At 35.7% G+C, this 26788-nt stretch overlaps 1 protein-coding gene across 2 annotated transcripts in view; it reads right to left on the reverse strand.

Annotated features, from left to right (window-relative positions):
- The window catches only part of ELP4 (elongator acetyltransferase complex subunit 4), a 268639-nt gene that overhangs the window by 178167 nt on the left and 63684 nt on the right, over nucleotides 1-26788 (reverse strand). The window contains exons 4-5 of one of the 2 annotated variants that reach the window (XM_010358326.1): nucleotides 11773-11904; nucleotides 2808-2947 (exon numbers count right to left, since the gene is read on the reverse strand). In XM_010358326.1, coding sequence (XP_010356628.1) covers nucleotides 2808-2947; nucleotides 11773-11904 — 272 coding nt within the window. The remainder of the gene's footprint in view (nucleotides 1-2807; nucleotides 2948-11772; nucleotides 11905-26788) is intronic. The other variant, XM_010358327.2, reaches the window with a different exon arrangement.

The following is a 26788-nucleotide window of genomic DNA, read 5'->3' on the forward strand; positions in this document are numbered from 1 at the left end:
AGAATTATTCTCAAAACTAACTTATTATTTTGTGACTCAGATTATCTGATTTATAATAGTGAAATATCCAAACAGAGCTATCTTGATAATATTATTGTAAAACATCTGAAGTCTTTATACTCTGGCTTTAATTTGAAAATTTAAACTGTATGTATGAATTTTTTCTACAGACAAACCACCTAATCATTTAAAATTAGTTACTGTAAATTTTAAATGATCTGCTGTTTTTCCTATTGTAAAAATATCTTTACATGTTTTAATAGCACCTTCAGAAATTACAAAATTATATATTATATCCTCACATGTGACAGTAGGACACAGCTATATCCTCTAGCCTTAATTATAGGAAAAGCATAGATAACTGTAAGGCTTAGCTTTACTGTTTTATAAATGAACCAGTAAAGTTCATTTTAGTGAAATAAGCACATGTTTTTCATAAATTAAAATAAATCTCACATGGTAAAGTACCCATTTTGAAAATTAATTTAATTACATGTTTAAAGTTTAATTACATTTAATTAAGCATTTAAGTTTAATATGAAATAAATGAATTATCAGTTAACTCTATGAAATGAAATACTGCCTTGATAATTAAAATCTATAAATTTTCCTATTCTGTGCAAAACTGCTAGTTCTTACAAAACACTCAGAAAATACGTATTTTAATGACTATAGGATTATACCCTTACAGCTGATTAAGGAGTAATTTTTTTGGCACCTAGGTTGGTGGGTGTACATTTACTGCCTCAGTAAATGGAGGCAGCATGGTACAAAAAAAAAAAGAGCAGAGGTTTTAGAAACTTGAGTTTCGGTGTTAGCTCAGTCACTGACAGCCTGCAACAGTAGGAGAGTTACTTAGCAACTGTAACCCGAAATTCCTTATAAAATGGGGTTAATATTCTCTTGGAGGGTTATTGGCAAAATTTAATGAGTTATCCCATAGTCAAATGTCTGGGAGAGCACCTGACTTGGAAAAGATATTTGACACATGCTAATCCCCTCCTTACCCCAGCTGTTGAGTAAATGAAGAATAACACTGTACTTGCTGGTATAAAAAAAGTATTGTCCTTAAAATATATTTTTTTAAATCACAAAAGTAACACCATATTATTTTTCATTTAAATACATCAAACATAATATACATTTTACATTTATTTTCCTAAGCACTCTGTTAATGGAGACAGTATAGCAATGTTGCTAATACAGATATTTGAATCAGGGAGAATTTACTTGGAACCTGGGTTCCACTCTTTACTACTATTTGAGAAATTAAGGGAAAATTATCCTGACCTATTTCGCAAGCTTGTACGTAAATGCATGTTTGACTCAATGTGTGGCAAAAACTGGGAAATAGAAAAATCAATATAATCATTCAAACTTAACAAAAAATTAGTGAGGTAGTAAGGCAGGTGGTATTTCCTCTTCTCCCCACTTCCAATTTTTCACATGAAGATATTAATTTTCACTGATTTTAGGTGATCTGCCCAAGGTTAAGGGTAGGATGAATTCAATATCAGAATCCAGATTTTAAAAATTCCTTTATCAGTGCTCATTACTGCATGACATAGGAAGGTAAAGGTGAAAGACACCAAAATCTTCTGAAGCAGTGAAGCAAAAAAGAAAGATAAATCTGACAGATTAAGCTTCGTTCTATCACTTAATAATTAAACTCAGATAAATCAATTCTGTGAATTTCAGTATCTTCTAGAAAATGGGACTACATACTTCTCCATATTAATACTACATAACCCTGTATAGGGTTAATATAAGGATTACAGAAGATAACAAATGTAAGGTGCCTAACAGAGTGGCTGACACATAGCAGTAATACATTAATGGTAGTTATAAATGCTAAAACAACATCAAAGCACCACTTTTGCTAAGTCTTTATCCATAGATTGGAGAACTCCATAATAAAGTGAATATTTTTTGGAAATATTTAATAAGAATGAGTACAATAGTCTCTACTAAATTCTCAGGTATTATTTTTAGAACAGAGACTATAAATTTTAAGTCATTTTGGTTCACAATGCCTTGCTATTAAATCTTCATTTAATAGTTCATCTACTTTTGAAAATGGTTTTACAAGTGCTTAAGAAAATATAAATGACAATCTGTTCCATAATTTACTGCAATAAAAATTGAAATTAAATATTCTTAACACTTTATAACATATATTATTCAATGTCAAGTCCTGTAATTTTCAGAGTTTTGTCTTAATAACATACTGGCAGTATAAACATGTTGGGTTGTTTTGATACTTAAAACCAAAACTCTAAATTCTAAGTCACTTAAAATTATACGGATTGTCTTATTTACAGCAGAGCCAGAAATAGAAAGCCTTCATAAATAAAATATTGTAAAGTACATACTTGCTTACTCTCTGAAAAAGTATATGCCAAAAAATTAAATTAGGCAAACGATACTAATTTGTATCATTTTCATTGCTATTATTATCAATACATATTTATTAGGTGTCTATTTGCATTTAAAGCTGAAAAACTCTGGTTTAGAACTGTTCTACATTTTCTTGAAAACCAGCACTTATTATAAATTTGTTGTCCTGACTTTTCAAGTTGCAAATTAGAGAAATAGTGGTTCCAGCAGTTATAGGACCAAAGAAAAAAGAAAGTCACAGTAATGAAATACTATGAAAAATATACAGACTTGAAGTTACAAATTATATAGAAAACTAGTATTTATTATTATATTTACCCTTAGATGTGTATTCTTTCAAAAATGTGGTAAAAGTGCATTCTACTAATATTTGAAATCAGACTTTGTTATTAAATAGGTCATTAACTTACCAGGGTTCTACTTTGAGAGTTGAAGATATTTTCTCTGGAAGAAAAAATCCATGCCAGTTTGAAGCCTCAATTAGTTCTTGTGGTATTCTTTTTGATGCATCATAATAGTGACCAAATCGTGATGATACTGGTCCAATCTGCTAAAATAAAACCCATAGTGGCTGTTAAACAATTATTTTTAAGCTATAATTTATTTGTCCTACATCCAGCAAAACAATGACATACTTATGAATTTTAAGTTAATAAGGAAGAACTGATATACATGCACTAAGTAAATTTCAAAGAAGCATACAGCAACCTTTATTATTTTAAACCATTTATAGTTACAAATCAACCTTTTCATCTTTCACGTTTCTTCACTTCTAGTGGTTCCCTAAATTTGATAAGAATTTAAAAACCTCTTTGGTTTTTTTTCATTATACTGTATACCTTCCTAAGTTTAAAACTTAATATACATAATTCTCAATTAATATTTAAGATTATAGGTTTTAATGACAAATTAAATATGCAGTTGCCAAGAACTAAATGAAAACTTAAACCCAATTCATTCACTGGTAAGAGGTCCAAAAGAAGCTAGCTATTTAAATATATTAACCTGAGTATCATTTTAAAACTGAATTCTCACATAAGACAATATACAGGTACATTAAACATTTCTTACAAATTTAAATTAAGCTTATAGGATAAAATGTACTACAATACTTCACACAGGAACAAGGCATGATAAAGTTGAAGAATGTATATGACCTACATTAGATCAATCAGAACCTGGCATAATCATTGGTTCATTGATAATTCCTCTTTTGGGTTCTCTACTAACAATTTCTCCAACAAATTTTCTTTCTTATAAGAAACTCTAATTTATATGACACTGAATTTATTTATATGGGATAGCAAAGTCTACTAACATAACATTATTATTAGGTTGCTTTGAACGGACTTTGAGCTAATTTCTTTCATTCAACACATTGAAAATATATATATACACCACTATCCAAAATTGAATTATTAACAAATTCCACTTGGCAATACTTTCTAATAAAAGATTCCAGATCTACTCTTACATAATTTCCACTGTCCTGAAACATATAAGTTTCAGAATATTCAACAAAACTAGATAATCACTACAGAAATTGAAGAACTATACATAGTAGATACTTATCTAAAGTGACAACTTTTTAATTTAGATAAGAAAGACATATTTGCTTGACACTAGATATTTGCATTTAAGACTTCAAGGGTTCATATTCTTAAACTAAATGCCTACAAACATGAAATTATACAGTAATAAGAAATAAAACTTTTTAAGTCTAATAGAAACACTTTTTTCAGATTCAGAGTCTGTAGGTTCGACATTTATTTTTTAAATGAAATGACCGTTCATCCCTCCATAAGGTACTACTTACTTTCATTAATGAAAGGGATGCTATCAATTTGCTTCAATCTAATCTTTTCAAACCAATGTGTACAGAATTCTTGTTCCCAAAACATAATTTATCCATTTACCATGAAACTATTGATAAATAAAATATATAATATTAAAATGTTTCTTAAAACTATGGTGCAAACTTTTAAAATGTAAAGTTATTAGTCTAAAGCAATTTAAACAAGGTCTGTTCTTTGGCCTATAATCTATTCTTTATCCGGATTATAGTTCAGAATGTTTTTACTGCAATCTCTGCTAGAGCTCATCTTTTTATTGTGTAAGTCCAAGCCCCCTTAATGTTTTAGAAAGGCCTTGACTAACTGAACTTTGATCTGATGTCTTCATTGAGAAAAACACCAGGTTGCCCATTTCAGATGCAAATCCCCCTAAGGCCCAACAGAATTTAGTAAAGACAGCAAAAAAGAAAAACCCAGAAGTTTCCAGGATCCTCTTTGAGAATCCTGGGGCACACTGGTGTCCTTAATCCATGCTGCTGCATGGATTAAGGTAGGTGATAACCTTTCCTGATTCAAAAGAATAAGCAGAGTGCCTACAAACTGGGTGGAGACTAGGATTTGGCTATAATAAAACACCATGCAATAAAAGCTTGGTCTATGTCAGAAGCCTCTGAAAAGGCCTCAATGTACCACATTCCCAGGCCTAGTAGGGAAGCTTGCAAAAGCCTACCTGAATCAAATAAGCATGAATAATCTATTTTAGCAGACTGGCCATGGGGAGAGAGAAAGAAAGAGACTTTTCATTTCTTTTAAGTTTGAGTTAATAAATTTATTAGTGGACTGAAAGTTCTTGAAGTCTTATGCACTCAGAGAAATATGCTAAATTGCCAAGAAGCAAAGTATGCTTTTTAAGTTGCCGTCTCTATTAATGTTTCTAATTACAATAGTAATGTGATAGAAATCACAGATTTGGAATGAATCAAGGCAGAAAATTGATTTCATGCTGAGACAGTTTACATATAGAACACAAATAATTCATTAAAATGTAAAAATAAAATTGGAAGCTTTACTCATTATAATTATTAATTTATTTAGAAATTAAAATTAGATATGGTAGCTAAAATATTCATAAGGTAGCCACGAAAATTTTATTGCTGATGAAGAATTTTTAAAATTCCAATTAAAAATGAAAATAAAAATATATTCTTACAGGAAAAAACAATTTTCCAATTTTTTCTGCTCAAGACATATAACATTAACATATAATCAGATTTTGAAATACTGAAATCTTTTGAGGCCTAGAATTATAAAACAAAGACTTAGACATTTCCTCTAAAAAAGATAACTACATGCTGTAAATAAAATAATTATTATCATCTACAAAAAACTGTCATCAACTCAATAAAAATTGATACATTTAAAATATCAAACTATTATCAATAACTAGTCAGCTTATTAGGTAAGAACATGTTGCTTTAGTTTTACATTATGAAAACTTCTAATTCACATTCATAAACTGCCTTTTGACTTTGTCATCTGTGGAAGTGTGTAAAATGACATGGTTCAGTAAATTTTATGATGCTAAAAGAAAATGAACTTTGATGGGGGTCCAGGAGGAAAATGGTAAAAAACAATACTATACTCTACTTCTAGTATGTTACAAAGAAACAAAACTTTCAAAGAAAAGCTGCACCAAAAAAATCTAAATAAGACATTTTCTTACCGTTATTATTTCTTATTTCTCAGTATAGCATACCAGACAGCAAGAATTGTTTTTAAAACACTTTGATTCTTAGTTTAATCATTAGAAACTGGAGCTAATAATTATTTTACAAGGCTGTTGTGAGACTTTAATGTAATACTGGCAATGAATATTCTGTAAATTATGAATTGCATGTAAATGTTATTCATTATTATTATTACTGTGTCATGATTCACTAGAGAATGAGAAGATCCATCACTGTGTTTTGTAATTACATTGACTTATTGAAAAAATGGTATTTGTTTGTCATCTACACCTGTACACATCTACCACAGGACTGTTGCAGCTAAACCACTAAGACAGAAAGTCAATGTTTCATGAGAATTTAATATAATAAAGACTTAACACACTGAAATGAATTGCTGGAGTCACTGTAGGTCATGGTATTAAAGCTCTGCAATACTGAGAAAATTAAGTCTCAGAATATACTGTTGGCTAACAATTCATGGAGTGTCAGGAATAGTGGTTGATGATTATAAGACAGGGGAGAGGAAGGCGTATCTACCTTAGAGAGAGAATTAAAATCACATGGTGAAGGAAAGAGGGCTTTTTAAAACTATACACTCTCCCATTTAAATGAAGCACTGCTTTATGCTTTACTGAACTATTATTACTGATCTAGGTATATATATTCTTGTCCTCTTTTGCATTAGTATGTGGTAATATGGCTACACCCTTAGGACCTGGGGACAACTTATTTTAAAAGGCATCTCTGATAATCAACACTCCTAGTTTTGAACTATTTATTTAATCTTAAGCCACAATTATGTTAACTGCATTTTGTCCCAAGTAAAATAAAGAAAATACGTGAAGTCTACGGCCAAACCATCCTGAATGTGCCCAATCTCATCTGATCTCAGAAAACCCAGTGATATGGTTTGGTTCTGTGTCCCCACCCAAATCTCAACTCGAATTGTAATCCCCAAACGTCGAGGAAAGTCCCTGGTGGGAGGTGATTAGATCATGGGGGTGGTTTATCCCATGCTGTTCTCCTGATAGTGAGAGAGTTCTCAGGAGATCTGACGGTTTAAAAGTAGCAGCTTTCCCTGTGCTTTCTCTCCTGTTGCCATGTAAGATGTGCCTTGCTTCCCCTTCACCGTCTGCCATGATTGTAAGTTTCCTGAGGCCTCCACAGCCATGTGAAACTGTGAGACAATTAGACCTCTTTTGTTTGTTTATAAATTACCCAGTCTCAGTGAGAATGAACTAATACAGCCAGGTTTGTGTGTGTGTATGTGTGTGTGTGTGTGTGTGTTAAAATGAGAAAGGCAAAGTAAAGCCTAGATTTATAAAGTAGATAATGATAAGTGATCATCAAAGCCTATCAGTCTTGGCAAATCATCATATATAAAATTACCTTAACAGGCAAATATACATGCTAGTGACATTTCAAAGAAAAGCAAAGAAGCCAGAAGGTGATTCTATTTTCTAAAGTGGACAGAACTCACTGTAAATACAAGTAAACATAAGCATGACCATTGACTGTATATACAAAATAAGCTATCATTTTGTCTATATTGATTAATGTGTCTTAGCTCAGTTTAATATTTAATCTATATACTATATAATTCATTCATTCATGCATCCAACAAATAATTACTGAGCACCTACTAAATGTCAGTGAAACAAAACAGTCAAAGTCCCTTTCTCCCACTGAGCTCACATTCTAGTAGGAGATAATAATAAATTAGATATATATTATCAGCATTTAATAAGTGCCTTTAAGAAAAGTAAAGCAGTGAAAGAAGATGATAGAGAGTGCTTTTATTTCATCTACAGTGACAAAGGCAGTCACTTCTGATAAAGTAATCTTTTAGTAGAGACCTAAGAAAATGAAAAAATAAATAATCTGGACAAGATCATTGTAAGAACAATTTTCAAAACATTCAAGCTTTAAACCTTGAAAACTGAGCACTAGGGCCGGGTTCAGTGGCTCATGTTTGTAATCCCAGCACTTCAGGAGGCCAAGGTGAGAGGATTGCTTGAAGGCAGGAGATTGAGACTAGCCTGGGCAACATAGTGAGACTGTCTCTACAAAAATATTAAACAATCAGCTGGGTGCTGTGGCAGGCACTTGTGGTCCCAGATACTTGTGAGGCTGAGGTGAGAAGATCACGTGAACCTGGGAGGTCAAGGTTGCAGTGAGTCATAATTGCACCACTGCACTGTAGCCTGGGTGACAAAGTAAGATCCTATTTCAAAAAAAAAAAAAATAGAAAAAAAGAAAAACTGTACTAAATTTATTTGTTAATATGCAACCTTAATTAATAGATAACAAAGCTAATGGCAGGTACACCAGACTCTAAAAGGAAGAATGAAATTAGCACTACTCACTGGGGCAAGGATAGTATCTATGATTCAAATTTATAAAAAACAATGTATTTTTAAAGAAACAAATGATTTTTACCCAAACTCTATATAGCTTTCATAATAGCAATAAGAGAAAAGGCTGGCCAGGTGCAGTGGCTCACACCTGTAATCCCAACACTTTGGGAAGCTGAGATGGGTGGATCACGAGGTCAGGAGTTCAAGACCAGCCTTGCCAACACGGTGAAACCCCATCTCTACTAAAAAGTACACAAATTAGCTGAGTGTGGTGGTGTGCATCTGTAATCCCAGCTACTTGGCAGGCTGAGGCTGGAGAATTGCTTGAACCCAGGAGGTGGAGGCTGCAGTGAGCCGAGATTGTGCCACTGTACTCGAGCCTGGGTGACAGAGTTAGACTCTGTCTCAAAAAACAAAAAAAGGAGAAAAAAGGCTTAAAGCTTTAGTTACTTGCATTTTTGACAACAATTTCACTTGAGAATGTTAATTGCCAATGAAAAGACCAAAACCAGCTGGGTGCAGTGGCTCACAACTGTAATCCCAGCACTTCGGGAGGTCAAGGCAGGCAGACCATCTAAGGTCAGGAGTTTGAGACCAGCCAACATGATGAAACCCCGTCTCTACGAAAAATACAAAAACTAGTCGGATGTGGTGGTGGGCGCCTATAGTCCCAGCTACTTGGGTGGCTGAGGCAGGTGAATCACTTGAATGTGGGAGACAGAGGTTACAGTGAGTTGAGATCATGCCACTGTACTCCAGTCTCTAAACTTAAGAGTTTAGGTTCATTACTGACGCTTTCAGGACACAGCAGTAGAAAAATTAGAATACAGTCACCATTAAGCCCAGTCACTTGAATGAATCTACCAGAGTCAAAGACATGAAGTTCTTTGCCATTAGGGTTCTCAAGTGCTAGTCCTATATTTCTAGTTTGTTTTGATCTCTATCACTTAACTCATATTTTCCTAAACAGACTAACATCTATTCTGGCTGCCTGCACCCAGTTCTCATTCACATCCAAGCTAGGCTATACCTGTAACAACTTCTGATTACACAGAGCTTCCTTCTATTTTTTAATACAAATGTATAGTATTTTACTGTTCAGACACACCATAATTTACTTAGCTAGTTGCTTACTGATAGACATTTAGGCTATTTTCAATCTCTTGCTATTAAAAAAATACGCTGCAAGAATAGCTCATGTATATTCACTTTTACATTTTAGTAAATATATTAATGATGTAAATTTCCAAAAGAATCAAAGAACATATGTTTTTGTAATCATGAATGTTACTACCAAAACACTCTCTACAGAAGTTGTACCTTTTTACATTTTCACCAGCAAAGTATGAGTACCAGCTTCCCCCACCCTTGCTAATACAGTGTCTTACCAAGTTAGATCATTGTCAATTTGATAAGAGAAAAATAGCGGGACAGTGTAGTTTTCATTTGAATTTCTCTCATTAGAACTGAAATTGGGCATATGTTTTGTATGTTTAAGAGTCACTTAAATTTTCTTTTCATATTTTTGCCCATAAAAAAAAAATCAGTTGTAGAATTTTTCCTTATTCATTTTAAAAGTTATTTGTATGTAAGTAAAATCTGTCCTTGTTTTATAATTTGAGTTGCAAATATTCTCTCTTAAATTTGTAGTTTGTTCACAGTCATTTAAATCACAGCATAAAATTATTATTCAAATAGTTTCCACACTTAAATTAGAACAACATGTCATTGCTTAATATGTACCTATTATAACATGTTTTATATCTGGTACACAGATGATGCTTAGCTTAGTATTTGCTGACTAAATGAATAAATACATTTATCATTATTATTAACTAAAATAACATTAATATAAGTGCTGGAGGTACAAGAGGAAATAAAACAAGCACTCTGCCTTGCAGAAAATTTTCTTTCTGGTGGAGGAGAGAGTTACACTACCAATTAAGTATAAAACAATGAAAAAGAAGTATTTTTTTTTTTTTTTTTTTTTGAGACGAAGTCTTGCTCCGCCCAGGCTGGAGTGCAGTGGCACGATCTTGGCTCACTGCAACCTCTGCCTCCTGGGTTCAAGCAATTCTCTGCCTCACCCTCCCGAGTAGCTGGTATTACAGGCACCCGCCACCACACCCAGCTAATTTTTGTGTATTTTTAGTAGAAACGAAGTTTCACCATCTTGGCTAGGCTGGTGTTGAACTCCTGACCTCGTGATCCACCCGCCTTGGCCTCCCAAAGTGCTGGGATTACAGGTGTGAGCCACCGCGCCCGACTCAGAGAAAGATGTACTTTAAAATATATGAAGTGCTACAGGAAAAAAAAGAAAGTAGATAATTATGTATGGAAAGCCATAAGAGGTAGTAACATTTGAACTTGGAGAAGGATGCATTGGTGAGTAAGAAAGTGAAAAAAGCATTACTAAAAGAAATACAAGCAATTTATAAGGAGCAATTCTCATAGGATAGTTGAATGTAGTGTTTTATAAACACAAGAGGAAGAGGCTAAAAAGGTAGACTTGGATTAGGTTGTACAGATTTTCTATACAATCTTAAATTTGTATTTCATACTGAAAACTTATAATACCAAACAGGTTTCATCTCATATACTAACTTTCATTAGTGGTAGTGGCTACCCAGAACATTCCTGTAGAGAAGAATTCTAAGGCTGTGTCTGAGTTTGGCAGGAGGGTATTAGAGGGTACTACAGTCTGCTATTTATTTAGAAGGGGGTAGTGAAAATAGGAAACCAAATGAGGCATTTGAAGTTAAAGAGTATCATACACATATTTCTATCCTTGGGAAAGATAACACTGATGTCAATATGGAAGACTAGAGAAGGATGGACTAAGGAAACTATGTCTTATTCAGATTACGCAAGCTTATGTCTCTTCTTTAACTTTTATACTAGTATGGTAATATATGATAGACATTAAATAATGTTGTCTGAAAAGTGAATGAAGTGAACAATCAAATAAGGAAGCTAATAAATGAACCATGCCATCACCAGGAACAGAGTTCATGAGTTACTGGACAGATTTATTGGCATTTGTTTTGACTTCTCAGAAATTTTTCCTTCATTTCTTACCTATTCTGTCTGTTCTGAATAGATGACATTACCAGACAGATGAGTTTGAAAATACAATGATTGAAAATGTTTAAGGATAAAAATAGTAATTCCAAAGAACCATCACTTACATTGAACATTTATAGGTAACCATACCGGATAGAAATGGCTTCATTAGTTCACTTACTCTGTCTTGCAACCCTAGAATAAAGCATTCTATATGGGTATTATGGAAGAAATGAAACAATCTATTTTGGTAAAAAACAAGTTACCATAATTTTACTTGTAAGAAATACATTATCTTGACCAAATACTCTACAAATGAAACAGCTAATTCTTTAAATAAACAAATACACATATAGGCATACCACGAGAGATTCTATAAGATGAAAACAAATGCATTTGCAAATTTTAGAAAGAATTTGTAGGTTTACTTGCCTCCATCTTGGGTAATAACTGGTAACGCCAAGCTATTTTCATCTTAATATTAGATTCTGGTGTTTTATGATTATACACATCTTCATCAAATTCCTTCTTACTATTATCATCCAGTAATGGTGCTGGAAGTTCCTAAGAAAACAGAATGACATATAATTGAGATTCTGTGGTAAAATACGACAATTTTCTTAAACCATAATGTTAGCAACACTAGAAATTTCCAAAGTATTGAAAATTCATGACTAACATTGATTTAAATACAAATTCATAAAAATATAGACATTTCTAAAACAGAGAAAACAAGTATAATACAAACATTAAGTTTAATTTTTTAGCAATAAAATTTAAAGAAAATATCCAAATTTCTATACTCACAAAAATCAACTGCTATTCTAACAAGAGGTTATACTCATTTCTCAAAATGTATATGCTTAAAGCAAAGTCTGGAGTTAGTACTTATGTATTACATATAATTATTATTATGTTGACCACAAGGTAAAAATAAAACATTTGCACAATGTGCTTACTGGTTTGTAATTTTAGAATTCAAAAAAGCCATTCACTAAAATAACGGTTGAAGTAACAACTAAGAATAATGACATTTATTTTACCTATATCAAATGCCAGTTTTGCACCTGCAAGCTTATGTCTCTTCTTTAACAATAATCTCTGATTAAATGAAGAGATGATAAGTTCCAATTTATCAATTTTGGAAGGTGACCAACTTTGTAACTATAAAAAACATAAAAAACTAGAAAACATTTTTGTTAAGCGGTACTATAGAAAGAATTCAAAGAAAACTGTATTTAAGTTTCTTGAAGAAGGAAAGCACATACAGTAATTTTGTTTTATTTTCTATTAGAATCATAAAGATAATGTGGGGCACTGGATTAGTAAATATAATCTGTGCTATATTATATTTTAGTCTAAATTGCAACTTCTACTTTTCAATATCAAATTTACTTATGCTTAGAATCATGTCAACAAATCAGCTCAAAACACATTACCTGTTAATATGATATATTTTACTTACCTTCTAAAAGACCTCAAAGTGAACCCACATTTTAATTAATGCTGGTATTAGAAACCAGTTATATCATTTAAGCTGTGAATCCATCATTCCTAGCTAAGCATTAGTATCTTACAATCTAAAGTAACTTCATTTTCCAATGGAAATACCTATCTGTGAGGGAGTTTAGTGTAATACAGCATAGTGGTTATGAGTTTGAATTCGGCAACTAGAATGTCCAGTTCAAATCTTGACTTTGCACTAGTAGCAGTGTCTGTGTTACCACATGACCTCTCTATGTCTCCATTCATCACCTAAAAAATGGAGGTAATAGTATTTACTTCTGGCTGCACGCAGTGGCTCACACCTAAAATCCTAGCACTTTGGGAGGCCAAGATGGGTGGATCACTTGAGTTCAGGAGTTTGAGACCAGTTTGGGCAACATGACAAAACCCCATCTCTACAAAAAATACAAAAAAATTAGCTGGGTGTGGTGGCACATGCCTGTAGTGCCAACTACTTACGGGGCTGAGATGGGAGGATTGCTTGAGCCCAGGAGGTTGAGGCTACAGTGAGCAAAGATCATGCCACTGTACTCCAGCCTGGGTGACAAAGCAAAACCCTGTCTCAACAACAACAACAACAACAACAACAACAACAACAGCTACAACAGCTACAACAACAACAAAGTATTATTCATTTCAATGAGTTGTTGTAAGGAGTAAATAAGTTAAAAATGTAAAATACAGAGAATGGTGTTTCCTACATATTAGGAATCCTACAAATGTTAGATCGTGAGAAGTCAGTCAAACAATTGTCCTCAGAGCCACACATTTTGTATTGTCAATATCGGGCAATAAATTTAGTATAATGTATTTGGATTAACATCTTTTTCAACCCCAGGGACACCTGGCAATAGCTGTAACAATGGTTACTCACAACTCAATAATAAAAACATTTGAAAAATAATTTACATCACACTGTCCTCTTATTGTGGAAAATAGTCCGATTCTAAGAAATGCTCTTACATTAATGTGTACAACATTAGAGAAATAACCCTAAAGTACTAAAGACTCATTAATATGTTTAACTTATCTAAACAAGATGAGACTATAAAATATAGGTAAGCATTTCCTGATTTATCTTATTAAATATGTATCTATTCCCATAATAGATGTTTTACCATGTTAAACACTTTTAATGTATCATGAAAATTGTAACGATTCCAAGTTTAATACTGATAAGGCACTCATTTTCTTAAAGATGAAAATGTTCAAAAGATGTACAGAAAATACACTTTTTCAATTAACGCCTATATAAAGGTTGTAAGGTTTCTTATATATGCACACACATATATATATGGTTTCTTATATATACATATATAGGTTATAAGATTTCTTATATATACATACATATATACATTATATACACTTATATATACGCGCGCGCGCGTGTGTGTGTGTATATATACTCCTGGGCTCAAGGGATCCTCCCTCCTCAGCCTCCTGAGTAGATGGGACTACAGGCGCATGCCACCATACCTGGCTAATTTTTGTATTTTTTGTAGAGACCAGATTTCACCATGTTTGCCCAGGCTGGTGTCGAACTCCTGAGCTCAAGCAATCTGCCTGCCTTGGCCTCCCAAAGTGCTGGATTACAGGCATGAGCCACCATCCCAACCCTTTATATATTTTTTAAAGTGAAATAACATAACATAAAAACATCATTTTAAGTATAAAATTTGGTAATTTTTAGTAATTCAGAGTTGTGTAACCATCACCACTATCTACCTTCATCAGTCCCCCAAAAAACTGCACACCCATTTAAAAATCACTCCACATTCCCCTTCTCCCCTGCCCCTGGCAACCACTAATCTTGTCTTTACGGATTAGTTGTTCTGGACATTTCCTATAAATGGAACCATACAATATGTGACCTTTTGTGTCTGGCTTCCTTCACTTAGACTAACGTCTTCAATGTTCAACTACGTTGCACCAGTATTTCATTCTTTTTTGTGGTCGAATACTATTCATTGTACGTATGTACCACATTGTTTAACTACTCATCACCTGACATACATGGATCATTTCTATTCTTCAGTTATTATGACTAATGCTGCTATAAATATTCACACATAAACTTTTGTGCGAACATGTTTCCATTCTCTTTGGTATATACCTAGGAGAGGAATTCCTGAGTCACAGGGTAACTCCGTTTTTAACTATTTGAGGAACTGCCAAAATGTTTTCCACAGTGGCTAACCCATTTTACATTCTGACCAACAATGTAAGTGGGTTCCATTTATTCCATATTCTTAGCAACCAATTGTTATTATTATTATTTTTAAATAGCTACCCTAGTGGGGATGAAGTGGTATCTCAATGTGGTTTGGATTTGCATTTCCCTAATGACAATGATGCTGAGCATTAACTTCAGTTGCTGGGCTGGCCGTTTGTATATCTCAGAAATATGTCTAACATGGCTTATCCCTCCCCTTTTTTTCTTTTCTTTTTTGAGATGGAGTCTCGCTCTGTTGCCCAGGTTGGAGTGCAGTAGCGTGATCTGGGCTCACTGCAAGCTCTGCCTTCCAGGTTCACACCATTCTCCTGCCTCAGCCTCTTGAGTAGCTGGGACTACAGGCGCCCACCACCACGCCTGGCTAATTTTTTGTATTTTTAGCAGAGACGGGGTTTCACCGTGTTAGCCAGGATGCGCTCGATCTCCTCACCTCGTGATCCGCCCACCTTGGCCTCCTAAAGTACTGGCAGTACAGGCATGAGCCACCGCGCCCGGCCCCTACATTCTTTATATCATTATTGCAATCAGAATGCTTACTTTTACATTTTTACATTTTTTTACATTTTTGAAATTTTTTATCTTCTGTCTTCCCCCATACATATGCAGGCTCTATGGGGACAAGGACACTGTTGGGATGGGTCCCTGCATCTGTGAATTCTACCCAGCACCTAAAAAACCTCAAGGAAGATTTGCTGAAAGGAAGGAAAACACTGCAGGTGTAGTAACACTTGAAAGTTATGAGCAGGGAAGCCCCAAGGAGGCTCACTGAGCACAGGCAGGTTCTCAGCAGCATGGAAGTACTTGTTATGGTGCTCATTTCATAACAAGATCAGAGTATATACATTATCATATAGTTCCTACCCATCAAGAAACTTATAGCCTTTATGGGAAAATGAGATTATACATACATGAAATGTCAATGAATATCAAGCTGCATGTGATCCGATACCAAAATGTTTGGCACAGATGAAAGTGAAATGGGAATTCAGAAAAGAGAGAAACATCTGTTTAAATTTGAGACCACTGGCCCTAATTAATTCTTAAGATTATCCTAATTAATTTCTGAATGTGACAGTGAAGTTTGGAACCACACCAAATGATGACAAACTCTATATATTTATGGCATTCGGCTGGACCTTGACTTTTCTTGTTTTGTTTTTCACAACTGAATTTTTTGAAGTATTTAAAATTATTTTTTGTTTCATAATATAGGAGAGACCTATGATCCATATCTGTTATTCTGATATCTTAACCTAAAATACCTAAAATGTAGTAATTCCTAAATGTACTTTAGAAAAATTTTAAACATGAAGAGTAGGTGAATAAATACTCATTACACTACCATAAAGGAACTAACTGGACATTCTGTTTAGAACATTTTAACTACATAAAAACTGCCTACTTAGTATTGGTTGGTGGTCATCATTCTACCTCTGAATAAAATCTGAGAATTGGCCAGGCACGGTGGCTCACGCCTGTAATCCCAGTATTTTGGGAAGCTGAGGTGGGCCTATCACCTGAGGTACCAGTCTGCCCAACATGGCGAAATCACCTGAGGTACCAACTGCCCAACCAGTCTGTCTCTAGTTAAAAAAAAACATAACAAAAAATGGCGGGTGTGTGTAATCCCAGCTACTCGGCCGGCTGAGGCAGGAGAACCGCTTGAAGCCGGGAGATGGAGGTTGCAGTGAGCTGAGATCATGCCACTGCACTCCAGCCTGGGCAACAAGAGCGAAAATCTGTCTCCAAAAAAAAAAAAAAAAATCTATAAATTATTTTAAAGTTACCTTACGTTCTTGGTTTTCTATTATTTTCCTGCCTTTATATATATAGTAAATAAATCATAATAAAATCATATCAATGTTACTGCTAATAATAAAATCACATCAATATTTTTTATTGCTTTGTGGGGGCAGAATAAAACTTGCAGACTGTAAAGAAAAAGTTTCCAGATTTTGATATTCTCAAGCTTTCCTTTCCCCACAGCCCTATCCTCAAGGTGGAGAGCCACTAATTTTATTTCTGAAATGAGAAAGTAAACAAATATTTTAATAAAATATTATAAATACTTAAATTTAATTAACTTACATCTAGCTTGCAAAATCTATTTATTTTCATGTACAATTGTCTAAAACTTATTTTTCCCAATTTCTTTTTTCTGCATTTAAGAAAAGATCCTAGATACCAATTAAAACATTTTATGATCTAAATTAGTTTGTTAATCTCAGTCATAAAAATGTATCAGCATTATTTATGAAACCATTGGTCTGTAAGTATGCTGTTCAACATTCTAGCTTCTAGCTATTAAAATTTAAATTTGTATTAATTAAAATTAAATGAATGAAAAAGTTAATGTCTCAACTGCGCTAGCCACATTTCAAGTGCTTAATAGTCAAAAGTAGTTAATAGCTACTCTATTGCATAGTTCTGATATAGAACATTTTCAACACCACAGAAAATTCTGTTGGCCAGTTCTAGAATAGAAAATAGGATATGTTATTTATTTACCTAACACTTCAAATTGTGTACTGTGTGAAGTTTTGTAACTGTCAATGACACATTTTTCACTTACATCAATCAGAATTCTGAAGAAGCATCACACTTAATTGTTTAAAAAGAAAATTAATAGTTCATTAGTTTATTTTTATCATTATTATTTTTTGGAGTCTCGCTGGGTGGCCCAGGCTGGAGTGCAGTGGCACAATCATAGCTCACTACATCTCTGAACTCTGGGGTTCAAGGAATCCTCTTGCCTCAGTCTTCTGAGTAGCTGGGACAACATGCCGCACACCACCACACCTGGCTAACTTTTTTCTTTTCAATCTTTGGTGGAGTTTATCATTTCTCTACTGTTAGAAATTTAGGTTGTTTGCAATCTAAAAATGCTACAACAAACTTGGTTTATAACATAAACATCCTTTGCACCTGAAATTACTTTTTTTCTATGAGATGTAGAAAACATGCAGAATAGAGAATAATATAGTAAAAGTCACAGATTCTACTACATACATGGCTTTAACAAATCATAACAATTGGTATACTTAGAAAACAAACCAGTAGCTTCAGCAAGCAAAGAACAACAGTTGTGTGAAAACAGTAGGATTGGTTGAAAAATTTTTAAAGGAACATGAAGATCTACAGAGCCTTTACTTTTCCCTAAGAGTCAGGATTCTACCCACCCCCACCTCCACCAACTAACTGCAAGAGAAATGGAAAGTTCAAATAAGACAAACCTTGGAAGCTGGAGCACTGCTGAGGGAAGGGATGAGACATCACATTGAAGATAGGATAATTTCTTGAAAGTCTTCATACAGAGGGGTGAGAGGACTTCCTCTTCCCCTCCACTGTCCCCCACCCCACCCGCACCACAGTTGCCTCCCACTGCTAAGGCTTTCAGAAGGGCAGAAGCCATCCTTTAATAGAACAGGCAATGGATGGGGAGACTGAAGGATTCCTCCCAGGAAATACTAGCAAAATTAAGAGAAAAGACCTTTAAAGAGATGCTATTTTACATCAGCTCACAGTAAACCTACTCATTCATAAGTTACATGCCCAAATACACAGCACTTCCAATTAGTTTTTCAGTCCCTCACTTTTGAATATGAATGGACAGAGAAGAATCACTAGATACTTGAGAAAAGCATCTAATATGAAATTCAGGGACTAAAACAAATGAGCAGAAAATGAAAACAATGCCAGGAGCAGAAAAAAGTCACAAAAATAAAAAGTAATATTTATTGTAAAAGATGTGTGCATAAAAAATATGAGAATAATAATTCAGTAAAAGGAAAAAATCTGGAAAAAAAGTGTGCAGAAATTAAAAACGCAATTGCAGATTTGTGAAAAAAATAATCAGAAGTGCCAGATCAATGTGGTCAAATCTCTCAGAATAAAAGATCAATAATAATGATGATAGCAATGCTACTTTAAAAATATAGTTAGTATGTTTTAAAGTGCTTCCTGCCAGGTGCTATTCTAAGCACCCTAGAAAATTAACATATTTAATCCTCAAATCAATCCTAAGAATTAAGCACTACTACTAAACCCATTTTATATAGATGAAGACATTGAAACACAAAGGTTAATTAACTGGTCCAAGGTCGCAAAATAATTAAGTAGCAGACCCAGGAATTGAGTTTGGAAAGTCTTGCTCTGTAGCTCAGCCTCTTAACCACCATCCTATGTGGCTTTCTAAAGACACAGAACATGGCTGAATGTGGTGGCTCACACCTGTAATACCAGCACTTTGGGAGGCTAGGGGAGAAGGCTCACCTGAGGCCAGAAGTTTAAGACCAGCCTGGGCAAAATAGTGAGATCTTTTCTCTACAAAAAAATAAAATAATTAACCAGGCATGGTGGTGCGTGCCTGTAGTCCCAGCTACTTGAGAGGCAGAGTGGAAGTATTGCTTGAGGCCAGCAGGTGGAGGATGTAGTAAATTATGATCACACCAGTGCATTCTAGCCTGGGTGACAGAGCGAGACCCTGTCTCAAACAAAAAAAAAAAAAAAAAAAAAAAAAAAAAAAAAAGACAGAACATGAGAGAAAAAAGAAAACATTTAGAGGACTAGTTTAGGAGGTTGATACTCTGAAATAGCGTATTTTAGATTTTAAAATCCTACTGAGTATATAAACTTTGAATGGAAATACATCTACAACAAGGCACATAATTCTGACATTTCAGAACAAGAGGTAATACAGAGAAAATCTAAATTGCTTCTCCAGGTTGGGTGTGAATATGTTAGGAACATGAATGGCATCAAACTTTATAACAGCAACACTGGACTGCTCTGAGACAAAGTTATTTCTAATCTAGAATTGTATATTCAGCAAAACTAATGTTAAATTTGAGAGTGGAATTAAGACATTATCAGACATGCAAAGTTTAAAATACCTCTACCACCTCATTCCTCCCTTCTACCTCCATTCACTCTCAAGTTATTAGAGAATGTATAGCACCAAAACAAGGGATGAACTAATACATATAAACACCAGAGATCCAGGAAACAAGGCATCTTACACAGAAGCAAGGTCAAGGCAGTTGCTAGAATGATAAAGTGCCAGAATAACAGCTGTGTAGACAACCTCGGAAGCAAGCTGTCCATTTGGAGTTGGAGTATGGAGGATTCCAAGGGTTTCATACATACATTAAAGAGGAGTTTGAAAACTTTAGTGGAAAGCTTTGGGATGAATTCATAATTCATACAGATAAAAAATGAGGCAATTGTTACTTCTAGAAAAAACAACAGGTATATAACAAAGGAGAAATATAAACTGTCAAATATTGTAATATTTGACTGATTAAGAAATTGTCCTAATGTACACACTTAATACTGACTTAACTAGGGAAGAAGAATTAAATATACTGAAAGGGAAAATAAAGAAAGTGATAGACCAGCCTTGGCAACATGGTAAAACTTCATCTCTACAAAAAATATTAATACAAAAATTAACTAGGGGTGGTGGCGCTCAACTATAGTCGCAGCTACTTGGGAGGCTAAGGTGGGAAGATCTCTTGAGCCCTGGAGGCGGGGCTGCAGTGAGCCACTGCACTCCAGCCTGGGTGACAGAGTGAGACCCTGTCTCAAAAACAAACAAAAGAAAAAAGTGATATAGGGAAAGAGAAAGAGCAAGAGAGAGAGCGAGAAAGAGCATGTGTGAGAGACAGCGAGAGAATGTGTGTGTATGGTGTGTGTACGGTATTATATGAGAGCTGAACCTTCGTATTTTGTGCAAGGATAGTAATAGACACAAAAATGGGAAGGGAAAGGTAGTATAGAAATAAGAAGTCAAATAAATGCCACAAGAATAAACTGATAGTGGTCTATGTATACCCCACCAACCCCAAACTTACTTTTATATTAATATTAAAAGGAACACCTACTACTAACATTAGATCCTTTAGAAAAAGACCTTTTATTTCACAGTATTGAGTAAGTTATCAAGTCTCAGAGAGTATACTAAATTTCTGCTAAGGAAAAGTGGTTTAAATATTTCTTTTTCCATGAAGTAGTATGTTTTTAAAACCATCAGACTGGAAGAACAACTGGTGTTTGGGGCAAAGACAGTCCATTTGGGAATATCTGTATTTGATGATGAATATCCAACCCAAGAGACCTTCTCTGAAGCAGGAGTTGTAACACTACAGGAAAGAAATCACATAGAGAAAATAGCAACCTCTCCAGCCTGCTTACCTCCATCCATTAACTTTGATATTTCTCCTTTGCAAACTCAAGGGGCATATTGCATACACTATAAAATTCAACACCACAAAAAGCACATGACTTCTTACGTTACTAGCATTCTCAGCATTATTTCTAGAATGGGATTTTAGAAGTCTCAACTTTTCAAAACAGTCTATACAAAAAAATACCTCATTTGTCTTTTTTTTTTTTTTTTATTATACTTTAACTTCTAGGGTACATGTGCACAACGTGCAGGTTTGTTACATATGCATACATGTGCCATGCTGGTGTGCTGCACCAATTAACTCGTCATTTACATTAGGTATATCTCCTAATGCTATCCCTACTTTCCCCTCCCCACAATAGGACCCAGTGTGTGATGTTCCCCTTCCTGTGTCCAAGTGATCTCATTGTTCAATTCCTACCTATGAGTGAGAACATGCGGTGTTTGGTTTTCTGTTCTTGTGATAGTTTGCTGAGAATGATGGTTTCCAGCTGCATCCATGTCCCTACAAAGGACACGAACTCATCCTTTTTTATGGCTGCATAGTATTCCATGGTGTATATGTGCCACATTTTCTTTATCCAGTCTGTCACTGATGGACATTTGGGATGGTTCCAAGTCTTTGCTATTGTGAATAGTGCCACAATAAACATACGTGTGCATGTGTCTTTAGAGCAGCATGACTTATAATCTTTTGGGTATATCCCCAGTAGTGGGATGGCTGGGTCAAATGGTATTTCTAGTTCTAGATCTTTGAGGAATCGCCACACGGTTTTCCATAATGGTTGAACTTGTTTACAGTCCCACCAACAGTGTCAAAGTGTTCCTATTTCTCCACATCCTCTCCAGCACCTGTTGTTTCCTGATTTTTTAATGATTGCCATTCTAACTGGTGTGAATGGGAGTTCATTCATGACTTCCAACACTATGTTGAATAGGAGTGGTGAGAGAGGGCATCCCTGTCTTGTGCCAGTTTTCAACGGGAATGCTTCCAGTTTTTGCCCATTCAGTATGATATTGGCTGTGGGTTTGTCATAAATAGTTCTTATTATTTTGAGATATGTTCCATCAATACTGAATTTATTGAGAGTTTTTAGCATGAAGGGCTGTTGAATGTTGTCGAAGGCCTTTTCTGCATCTATTGAGATAATCATGTGGTTTTTGTCTTTGGTTCTGTTTATATGCTGGATTATGTTTATTGATTTGCATATGTTGAACTAGCCTTGCATACCAGGGATGAAGCCCACTTGATCATGGTGGATAAGCTTTCTGATGTGCTGCTGGATTCGGTTTGCCAGTATTTTATTGAGGATTTGTGCATCGATGTTCATCAGGGATATTGGTCTAAAATTCTCTTTCTTTGTGGTATCTCTGTCAGGCTTTAGTATCAGGATGATGTTGGCCTCGTAAAATGAGTTAGGGAGGATTCCCTCTTTTTGTATTGATTGGAATAGTTTCAGAAGAAATGGTACCAGCTCCTCCTTGTACCTCTGGTAGAATTTGGCTGTGAATCCGTCTGGTCCTGGACTTTTTTTGCTTGGTAGGCTATTAATTATTGCCTCAATTTCAGAGCCTGCTATTGGTCTATTCAGGGATTTAACTTCTTCCTGGTTTAGTCTTGGGAGAGTGTAAGTGTCCAGGAAATTACCCATTTCTTCTAGGTTTTCTAGTTTATTTGCATAGAGGTGTTCATAGTATTCTCTGATGGTAGTTTGTATTTCTGTGGGGTCGGTGGTGATATCCCCTTTATCATTTTTTATTGCATCCATTTGATTCTTCTCTCTTTTCTTCTTTATTAGTCTTGCTAGTGGTCTATCAATTTTCTTGATCTTTTCAAAAAACCAGCTCCTGGATTCATTGATTATTTGGAGGGTTTTTTGTGTCTCTATCTCCTTCAGTTCTGCTCTGATCTTAGTTATTTCTTGCCTTCTGCTAGCTTTTGAATGTGTTTGCTCTTGCTTCTCTAGTTCTTTTAATTGTGATGTTAGGGTTTCAATTTTAGATCTTTCCTGCTTTCTCTTGTGGACATTCAGTGCTATAAATTTCCCTCTACACACTACTTTAAATGTGTCCCCGAGATTCTGGTATGTTGTATCTTTGTTCTCATTGGTTTCAAAGAACATCTTTATTTCTACCTTCATTTCGTTATGTACCCAGTAGTCATTTAGGAGCAGGTTGTTCAGTTTCTATGTAGTTGAGTGGTTTTGATTGAGTTTCTTAGTCCTGAGTTCTAGTTTGATTGCACTGTGGTCTGAGAGACAGTTTGTTATAATTTCTGTTCTTTTACATTTGCTGAGGAGTGCTTTACTTCCAACTATGTGGTCAATTTTGGAATAAGTGCGATGTGGTGCTGAGAAGAACGTATATTCTGTTGATTTAGGGTGGAGAGTTCTCTAGATGTCTGTTAGGTCCGCTTGGTGCAGAGTTGAGTTCAATTCCTGGATATCCTTGTTAACTTTCTGTCCCATTGATCTGTCTAATGTTGACAGTGGGGTGTTAAAGTCTCCCATTATTATTGCATGGGAGTCTAAGTTTCTTTGTAAGTCTCTAAGGACTTGTTTTATGAATCTGGGTGCTCCTGTATCGGGTGCATATATATTTATGATAGTCAGCTCTTCCTGATGAATTGATCCCTGTACCATTATGTAATGGCCTTCTTTGTCTCTTTTGATCTTTCATGGTTTAATGTCTGTTTTATCAGAGACTAGGATTGCAATCCCTGCTCTTTTTGTTTTCTATTTGCTTGGCAGATCTTCCTCCATCCCTTTATTTTGAGCCTATGTGTGTCTCTGCGTGTGAGTTGGGTCTCCTGAATACGGCAAACTGATGGGTCTTGACTCTTCATCCAATTTGCCAGTCTGTGTCTTTTAATTGGACCATTTAGTCCATTTACATTTAAGGTTAATATTGTTATGTGTGAACTTTATCCTGTCATTATGATATCAGCTGGTTATTTTGCTCGCTAGTTGATGCAGTTTCTTCCTACATTTTGACACGTTTTTGCAATGGCTGGTACCTGTTGTTCCTTTCCATGTTCAGTGCTTCCTTTGGGAACTCTTGTAGGGCAGGCCTGTTGGCAACAAAATCTCTAAGCATTTGCTTGCCTGTAAAGGATTTTATTTCTCCTTCACTTATGAAACTTAGTTTGGCTGGATATGAAATTCTGGGTTGAAAATTCTTTTCTTTAATAATGTTGAATATTGGCCCACACTTTCTTCTAGCTTGTAGAGTTTCTGCCAAGAGATCTGCTGTTAAGTCTGATGGGCTTCCCTTTGTGGGTAACCTGACCTTTCTCTCTGGCTGCCCTTAAGATTTTTTCCTTCATTTCAACTTTGGTGAATCTGGCAATTACGTGTCTTGGAGTTGCTCTTCTCGAGGAGTATCTTTGTCGTGTTCTCTGTATTTCCTGAATTTGGATGTTGGCCTGCTTTACTAGGTTGGGGAAGTTCTCCTGGATGATATCCTGCAGAATGTTTTCCAACTTGGTTCCATTTTCCCTGTCACTTTCAGGCACACCAAATCAGACATAGATTTGGTCTTTTCACATAATCCCATACTTCTTGGAGGTTTTGTTCATTTCTTTTTACTCTTTTTTCTCCTCACTTCTCTTCTGACTTCATTTCACTCATTTGATCTTCAATCGCTGATACACTTTCTTCCAGTTGATCGAGACAGTTACTAAAGCTTGTGTATTTGTCACGTATTTCTCGTGTTACGGTTTTCATCAATATCAGTTCTTTTAAGGTCTTCTCTGCATTGATTATTCTAGTTATCCATTCATCCATTCTTTTTTCAAGGTTTTTGGTTTCTTTGCACTGGTTACGTAGTTCCTCCTTTAGCTCTGAGAAGTTTGATCGACTGAAGCCTTCTCCTCTCAACTTGTCAAAGTCATTCTCTGTCCAGCTTTGTTCCGTTGCTGGCAATGAGCTGCGTTCCTTTGGAGGGGGAGATGCACTCTGATTTTTTGAATTTCCAGCTTTTCCGCCCTGCTTTTTCCCCATCTTTGTGGTTTTATCTGCCTTTGGTCTTTGATGATGGTGACGAACTGATGGGGTTTTGGTGTGGGTGTCCTTTCTGTTTGTTAGTTTTCCTTCTGACAGTCAGAACCCTCAGTTGTAGGTCTGTTGGAGTTTGCTTGAGGTCCACTCCAGACCCTGTTTGCCTGGGTATCAGCAGCGGAGGCTGCAGAAGATAGAATACTGCTCAACATCGAGTGTTGCTATCTAATTCTTGCTCTGGAAGCTTCATCTCGGGGTGTACCCCGCCATGTGAGGTGTCAGTCTGCACCTGGTGGGGGATGTCTCCCTGTTAGGCTACTCAGGGGTCAGGGACCCACTTGAGCAGGCAGTCTGTCCATTCTCAGATCTCAACCTCTGTGCTGGGAGATCCACTGCTCCCTTCAAAACTATCAGAGAGGGGCATTTACCTCTGCCGAGGTTTCCGCTGCTTTTTGTTTAGTTATGCCCTGTTCCCAGTGGAGGAGTCTACAGAGGCAGGCTGGCCTCCTTGAGCTGCGGTGGGCTCCACCCAATTCGAGCTTTCTGATGGCTCTGTTTACCCACTTAAGCCTTAGCAATGGTGGGCGCCCCTCCCCTAGCCTTGCTGCCGCCTTGCAGTTAGATCTGACTGCTGTGCTAACAATGAGGGAGGCTCCGTGGGCGTGGGACCTTCCCAGGTGTGGGATATAATCTTCTGGTGTGCCATTTGCTAAGACCCTTGGTAAAGCACAGTATTAGGGTGGGAGTTACCCGATTTTCCAAGTGTTGTGTGTCTCAGTTTCCCTTGGCTAGGAAAAGGGATTCCCCTCCCCCTTGCGCTTCCCAGGTGAGGCGATGCCTCGCCCTGCTTCAGCTCTCACTGGTCGGGCTGCATCAGCTCACCAGCACCAATTGTCCAGCACTCCCCAGTGAGATGAACCCGGTACCTCAGTTGAAAATGCAGAAATCACCCGTCTTCTGTGTCACTCACGCTGGGAGCTGGAGGCTGGAGCTGTTCCTATTTGGCCATCTTGGGCGCGCGCCCTCCTCATTTGTCTTTATTTAGATGAGCTCTCTTCAAATTTCAACTATTCCAGTATGAGATTGTTAAGGGCAAGGACTATGTCTTACTCTATCTTTTCATCCATAGCAACTGTTATATACTTAATGTTCGTGTCCTCCTCAGGTCGAAACATTGAACTCCCATCCCCTAATGAGATGGTACTTGGAGAAAGGGGTGTTTGAAAATAACTAAGTTTAAATGAGATAATAAAGGTAATTAATTACCTTGTAAGAAGAGACACCAGAAAGAGATCTTTATCTGTGTGAAAAGAAGAGGTCATGTGAGCACACAGCAAGAAAGTAGCAGTCTACAAGCCAGGAAGAGAGCCCTCACCAGGAAATAACTTGGTTGGAACCTTGATCTTGGAATTCCTAGTCTCCAAAACTGTGAGACAGTAAATTTCTGTTGTTTAAACCACCTGGTTTATAGTATTTTGTTACAGCAGCCTCAGCTGACTAACACAGATTTTGATACCAAGGAAT

This window comes from Rhinopithecus roxellana, chromosome 15, assembly GCF_007565055.1.
Source record: "Rhinopithecus roxellana isolate Shanxi Qingling chromosome 15, ASM756505v1, whole genome shotgun sequence".
NCBI lineage: Eukaryota > Metazoa > Chordata > Mammalia > Primates > Cercopithecidae > Rhinopithecus > Rhinopithecus roxellana.